The sequence below is a fragment of the Protomyctophum parallelum genome, assembly GCF_964188405.1.
Source record: "Protomyctophum parallelum genome assembly, chromosome: 18".
In the NCBI taxonomy this organism is placed as follows: Eukaryota; Metazoa; Chordata; class Actinopteri; order Myctophiformes; family Myctophidae; genus Protomyctophum; species Protomyctophum parallelum.
Window position 1 is genome coordinate 43,685,180 of NC_139716.1, and position 8,141 is coordinate 43,693,320.

The 8,141-nt window shown below is 46.2% G+C and overlaps 1 protein-coding gene across 1 annotated transcript in view; it reads right to left on the bottom strand.

Moving 5' to 3' along the window:
• Positions 1 to 2,274: 2,274 nt before the first annotated feature.
• LOC310876159 (E3 ubiquitin-protein ligase RNF182) overlaps positions 2,275 to 8,141 on the bottom strand; it is a gene marked incomplete at both ends in the record, with an annotated part of 12,416 nt that continues 6,549 nt past the window's right edge. Inside the window, 2 exons of the mRNA XM_083789604.1 lie at positions 2,275 to 2,457; positions 6,964 to 7,223. Of these exons, the coding sequence (XP_083645730.1) occupies positions 2,275 to 2,457; positions 6,964 to 7,223 (443 nt within the window). The remainder of the gene's footprint in view (positions 2,458 to 6,963; positions 7,224 to 8,141) is intronic.

An 8,141-nucleotide genomic window follows, 5' to 3' on the forward strand; every position in this document is an offset into this window, starting at 1 on the left:
TAGAACCAGGGGATGAGCGAGTGACGTCAGAGACTTTAGAACCAGGGGATGAGCGAGTGACGTCAGAGACTTTAGAACCAGGGGATGAGCGAGTGACGTCAGTGACTTTAGAACCAGGGGATGAGTGAGTGACGTCAGAGACTTTAGAACCAGGGGATGAGCGAGTGACGTCAGTGACTTTAGAACCAGGGGATGAGTGAGTGACGTCAGAGACTTTAGAACCAGGGGATGAGCGAGTGACGTCAGTGACTTTAGAACCAGGGGATGAGCGAGTGACGTCAGTGACTTTAGAACCAGGGGATGAGTGAGTGACGTCAGGACTTTAGAACCAGGGGATGAGCGAGTGACGTCAGTGACTTTAGAACCAGGGGATGAGTGAGTGACGTCAGTGACTTTAGAACCAGGGGATGAGTGAGTGACGTCAGTGACTTTAGAACCAGGGGATGAGCGAGTGACGTCAGTGACTTTAGAACCAGGGGATGAGCGAGTGACGTCAGTGACTTTAGAACCAGGGGATGAGCGAGTGACGTCAGTGACTTTAGAACCAGGGGATGAGCGAGTGACGTCAGAGACTTTAGAACCAGGGGATGAGCGAGTGACTTTAGAACCAGGGGATGAGCGAGTGACGTCAGTGACTTTAGAACCAGGGGATGAGCGAGTGACGTCAGTGACTTTAGAACCAGGGGATGAGCGAGTGACGTCAGAGACTTTAGAACCAGGGGATGAGCGAGTGACGTCAGAGACTTTAGAACCAGGGGATGAGCGAGTGACGTCAGGACTTTGGCACTCTACATAGCATACACGCACAAACGTCTCTGTGGCAAATAAATGGTCTTGTCCGTGGCTAATGTTTGATTATCTTTTTTTAACACACCATTATAATGTTCTTATTTTGATCGTAAGACACAATTACTGAACGTTAGTCTCCAGATTGTCTATTTTTATTTTCTATATTATTGACTGTCCACTCATTTAGTCATGTTGCATGCTATTTTAAAACATTTTAAAATAGTTCAACTATAGTCCATCTACATCGGCACGTTGTGAGCTTGTAGATCGGCTATTTGAACTACTTTGTTTTTAAATGTTTTTTTCTCATTTATTTTTCCTAAATAGTAAATGATGTCAAATAGGTTTCGGGATAAGCGATGGCGCAGGTTATAGACAGCCCTTACTTTGCTATAGTTCAACTGTCTGCATGACATCACAGAGAATGGCGTGATGTCACTGCTATGACATCATCGTGATGTCATCGCACAGAGCAAGTATAGTTCTGACCAATGCTGGTGTTGTGAGGGGGGGGGGGGGGGGGGTTTACAGGTAGGCGCTATGGTCATGTCTATTGAGATGGTGTGTGTGTGTGTGTGCACGTGCGTGGGTGTCAGGTGTGTGCGTTAGTGTGTGACCGGTCAGTGCGTGTGTGTGTGTGTGTGTGCAGGTATCAGGTCAGTGCGCAAGTGTGTGTGTGTGTGTGTGTCAGGTCTGAGGTCAGTGCGTGTGTGTGTGTGTGTGTCAGGTCTGAGGTCAGTGCGTGTGTGTGTGCGGGTGTCAGGTCAGTGCGTGTGTGTGTGCGGGTGTCAGGTCAGTGCGTGTGTGTGTGCGGGTGTCAGGTCAGTGCGTGTGTGTGTGCGGGTGTCAGGTCAGTGCGTGTGTGTGTGCGGGTGTCAGGTCAGTGCGTGTGTGTGTGCGGGTGTCAGGTCAGTGCGTGTGTGTGTGCGGGTGTCAGGTCTGAGGTCAGTGCGTGTGTGTGTGCGGGTGTCAGGTCAGTGAGTGTGTGTGTGTGTGTGTGTGCAGGTGTCAGGTCAGTGCGTGTGTGTGTGTGTGCGGGTGTCAGGTCAGTGCGTGTGTGTGTGTGTGTGCGGGTGTCAGGTCAGTGCGTGTGTGTGTGTGTGCGGGTGTCAGGTCAGTGCGTGTGTGTGTGTGTGTGCGGGTGTCAGGTCAGTGCGTGTGTGTGTGTGCGGGTGTCAGGTCAGTGCGTGTGTGTGTGTGTGTGTGCGTGTGTGTCAGGTCAGTGAGTGTGTGTGTGTGTGTGTGCGTGTGTGTCAGGTCAGTGAGTGTGTGTGTGTGTGTGTGTGCGGGTGTCAGGTCAGTGCGTGTGTGTGTGTGTGTGTGTGTGTGCGTGTGTGTCAGGTCAGTGCGTGCGTGTGTGTGTGTGTGTGTGCAGGTGTCAGGTCAGTGCGTGCGTGTGTGTCAGGTCGGTGCGTGTGTGTGTGTGTGTGTGTGTGTGCGTGTGTGTCAGGTCCGTGCGTGTGCGTGTGTGTGTGTGCGTGTGTGTCAGGTCCGTGCGTGTGTGTGCGCGTGCACCAGCTCCAGGACCTCGGTGCACACACACTGACAGAAGCCGTAGATCACACAGAGCAGCAGAGTGGACGGAACCAGGCTGACCAGAACCACGCCCATCCACATCCTCTGGATCATCAGCAGGTAGATGCCCAGGGGCAGCGACGAGAAGTACACCTGGAACACACAACACCTGGTCAGGACTACACCTGGAATACACAACACCTGGTCAGGACTACACCTGGAACACACAACACCTGGTCAGGACTACACCTGGAACACACAACACCTGGTCAGGACTACACCTGGAACACACAACACCTGGTCAGAAATACACCTGGAACACACAACACCTGGTCAGAAATACACCTGGAATACACAACACCTGGTCAGGACTACACCTGGAATACACAACACCTGGTCAGGACTACACCTGGAATACACAACACCTGGTCAGGACTACACCTGGAATACACAACACCTGGTCAGGACTACACCTGGAATACACAACACCTGGTCAGGACTACACCTGGAATACACAACACCTGGTCAGGACTACACCTGGAACACACAACACCTGGTCAGGACTACACCTGGAACACACAACACCTGGTCAGAAATACACCTGGAACACACAACACCTGGTCAGGACTACACCTGGAATACACAACACCTGGTCAGGACTACACCTGGAACACACAACACCTGGTCAGGACTACACCTGGAACACACAACACCTGGTCAGAAATACACCTGGAATACACAACACCTGGTCAGGACTACACCTGGAATACACAACACCTGGTCAGGACTACACCTGGAATACACAACACCTGGTCAGGACTACACCTGGAATACACAACACCTGGTCAGAAATACACCTGGAATGCACAACACCTGGTCAGGACTACACCTGGAATACACAACACCTGGTCAGGACTACACCTGGAATACACAACACCTGGTCAGAAATACACCTGGAATACACAACACCTGGTCAGGACTACACCTGGAACACACAACACCTGGTCAGAAATACACCTGGAATACACAACACCTGGTCAGGACTACACCTGGAACACACAACACCTGGTCAGGACTACACCTGGAATACACAACACCTGGTCAGGACTACACCTGGAACACACAACACCTGGTCAGAAATACACCTGGAATACACAACACCTGGTCAGGACTACACCTGGAACACACAACACCTGGTCAGGACTACACCTGGAACACACAACACCTGGTCAGGACTACACCTGGAACACACAACACCTGGTCAGAAATACACCTGGAACACACAACACCTGGTCAGGACTACACCTGGAATACACAACACCTGGTCAGGACTACACCTGGAACACACAACACCTGGTCAGGACTACACCTGGAACACACAACACCTGGTCAGAAATACACCTGGAATACACAACACCTGGTCAGGACTACACCTGGAATACACAACACCTGGTCAGGACTACACCTGGAATACACAACACCTGGTCAGGACTACACCTGGAATACACAACACCTGGTCAGAAATACACCTGGAATGCACAACACCTGGTCAGGACTACACCTGGAATACACAACACCTGGTCAGGACTACACCTGGAATACACAACACCTGGTCAGAAATACACCTGGAATACACAACACCTGGTCAGGACTACACCTGGAACACACAACACCTGGTCAGAAATACACCTGGAATACACAACACCTGGTCAGGACTACACCTGGAACACACAACACCTGGTCAGGACTACACCTGGAATACACAACACCTGGTCAGGACTACACCTGGAACACACAACACCTGGTCAGAAATACACCTGGAATACACAACACCTGGTCAGGACTACACCTGGAACACACAACACCTGGTCAGGACTACACCTGGAACACACAACACCTGGTCAGGACTACACCTGGAATACACAACACCTGGTCAGGACTACACCTGGAATACACAACACCTGGTCAGGACTACACCTGGAATACACAACACCTGGTCAGGACTACACCTGGAACACACAACACCTGGTCAGGACTACACCTGGAACACACAACACCTGGTCAGGACTACACCTGGAACACACAACACCTGGTCAGAAATACACCTGGAATACACAACACCTGGTCAGGACTACACCTGGAATACACAACACCTGGTCAGGACTACACCTGGAACACACAACACCTGGTCAGGACTACACCTGGAACACACAACACCTGGTCAGGACTACACCTGGAACACACAACACCTGGTCAGGACTACACCTGGAACACACAACACCTGGTCAGGACTACACCTGGAACACACAACACCTGGTCAGGACTACACCTGGAATACACAACACCTGGTCAGGACTACACCTGGAATACACAACACCTGGTCAGGACTACACCTGGAATACACAACACCTGGTCAGAACTACACCTGGAATACACAACACCTGGTCAGAAATACACCTGGAATACACAACACCTGGTCAGAAATACACCTGGAATACACAACACCTGGTCAGGACTACACCTGGAATACACAACACCTGGTCAGGACTACACCTGGAATACACAACACCTGGTCAGGACTACACCTGGAACACACAACACCTGGTCAGGACTACACCTGGAACACACAACACCTGGTCAGGACTACACCTGGAACACACAACACCTGGTCAGGACTACACCTGGAACACACAACACCTGGTCAGAAATACACCTGGAATACACAACACCTGGTCAGGACTACACCTGGAATACACAACACCTGGTCAGGACTACACCTGGAATACACAACACCTGGTCAGGACTACACCTGGAATACACAACACCTGGTCAGGACTACACCTGGAATACACAACACCTGGTCAGGACTACACCTGGAATACAGAACACCTGGTCAGAAATACACCTGGACACTAATCATGTCACTAGCAGGTAGATGAAATGCACCTGGAAATAAATCACATCGTCATCATTTTTTGACCGCGGTCGAGATCATGGATTTCACAACAACGCCACGCCAGACTTCCCGGTCCTTCATTGCCATCCCCAGTTCCTAGTGCTCACTGATGCATGTGTAGCAGGGGGGACATTCAAGGGAATCATAATAAAATATACTTATTGCCTACTAGACTACGCCACCTTTTTCTAGAATCTAGAGGGAAGGTCCGCTCTCATTAGAAGGCGGGTGTAGAGGCAAGCTCAAACTATACTTTGCCTCTCGGCTGGGCACATGCATACAGAAACTGTTTTTGACGTGTATATAATATATTGTCCAGGCATTGACTGCTGTAGGGTGAGGTTCCCATTTATTGTACACGTTCTGTAATACAGCAGTTTTCGTTATACAAAATACAGCGATACGGTACAAACCGTGTGATCTCTTCTGTTGTGCCCATACCTAACCAAACCATTCAACCTGGCTTGTTGCACCTGTGTTCTCATATGCCAATCCTGTGTGACACACTGACACACCCCCCATGGTGAACCCGCCCATCAAACGGGTTAAAGGCACACACAGGCAGAAATGGCTCCTTCAGCGGGTGTAAGGTGCCGTCCAGCCGTTTCTCTCTAGTTTCTTTGAAAGTGTCCATGTCTCGGAGCCATAGAGGAGAATCGTCTCAACGGTCGTCCTAAATATTCTTTTACTTTTAACATCTTACTAAGCTGGGATGACCAGATCGTATGTCATTGCAGGCTGACCAGGCCATACGCTTCCTAGTTTGAAAGTCCTTTTGGGAAGAAGAAGTGTATATATGAACCCAAATACTTCAACCTAGTTTAGTTTAGTTTAGTTTAGTTTATTTGCACATATGTAAAATAATAACAATATGGTAAAATAAAATAAAATACAGAAAGCAAATATTTCAAATAGGAAACAAGATTAATTAAATGCATGATGTGCTGGAAGTGCCAAACAAAAACCCCAAAGGGGCTTATCGAGTGGCCTTCCTATAGAAGCTACCAGCTGAGCTTAAATAACAGAAATTAAGATATTAATAATATTGGTAAACCTAAGGATTGTAAATAATAATAATAATGAAAAAAATTAAGATATTCTAATAATAAATATCAAATAATAACATGACTATAGGGCGTGTTGCCCTACTACATCAACCTGGTTATTGCTGGATGTGCATAATATTTACGTATTCAGTTAACACTGACCAGTGTTGTTTTCGTCGACTAAAACTAAGACGAAGAATGTCCGTCGACTACCTTTTTCCACTGACAAAAACAAATGGAAACTAAATGAAAACTAAGCTATGATGACTAAAACTAAGACTAAATATACTGACAATTTTGTCGGCAAATAAAAACTAGACTAAAATGTTAGGAAGGGACTAGTGGACAAGAGATCAAGAGTCATTTTATATTTATGCTGAAAATAGCAGATCTACAAGCTCACAACGCGTCGCAACGCAAGTGTAAAAACACTCATTACGACGGCATCAAGACCGTCGTAAATACATTTTAGTCGACTAAATCAACTGTAGATTTAGTCAACTAAAATCTTATGACATTTAGTCGACTAAAACTAGCCTAACACTAAGACATTCCAGGCGACTAAAATGTGACTAAAACTAAATGAAGTTTCAGTCCAAAGACTATGACTAAAACTAAAATAGAAATCTGCTGCCCAAAAACAACTCTGATACTGACCAGACAGAGCGCCCCCAGCAGGCAGCGCGGGACACTGCGCTGACACTTGTGATTGGCCAGGTTGCAGGTGGGCGCGGCCTCCATGTGATGATGGTGATGATGGGGGCGGTACACGCGCACCATGTTGAGCATGCTCAGTGAGTCCGAGGAGGAGGGGCTAGAGGCGGAGGAGGAGGCGGGCAGCTCCATGATGGTGATGACCAGGCAGTCTGAGGACCCCACGGAGGGCCCCGAGCCACTGCTTTCACCTCCCTCTGTACCTGTACGGTAAGAACACAGTTATTATTATGTACGGTAAGAACACAGTTATTATGTACGGTAAGAACACAGTTATTATTATATGCGGTAAGAACACAGTTATTATTATATACGGTAAGAACACAGTTATTATTATATACGGTAAGAACACAGTTATTATTATATACGGTAAGAACACAGTTATTATTATGTACGGTAAGAACACAGTTATTATTATATACGGTAAGAACACAGTTATTATTATATACGGTAAGAACACAGTTATTATTATGTACGGTAAGAACACAGTTATTATTATATACGGTAAGAACACAGTTATTATTATGTACGGTAAGAACACAGTTATTATTATGTACGGTAAGAACACAGTTATTATTATATACGGTAAGAACACAGTTATTATTATATACGGTAAGAACACAGTTAAATCTGTACCTGTACGGTAAGAACACAGTTATTATTATATACGGTAAGAACACAGTTATTATTATATACGGTAAGAACACAGTTATTATTATGTACGGTAAGAACACAGTTATTATTATGTACGGTAAGAACACAGTTATTATTATATACGGTAAGAACACAGTTATTATTATATACGGTAAGAACACAGTTATTATTATGTACGGTAAGAACACAGTTATTATTATGTACGGTAAGAACACAGTTATTATTATATACGGTAAGAACACAGTTATTATTATGTACGGTAAGAACACAGTTATTATTATGTACGGTAAGAACACAGTTATTATTATGTACGGTAAGAACACAGTTATTATTATATACGGTAAGAACACAGTTATTATTATATACGGTAAGAACACAGTTATTATTATATACGGTAAGAACACAGTTATTATTATGTACGGTAAGAACACAGTTATTATTATATACGGTAAGAACACAGTTATTAT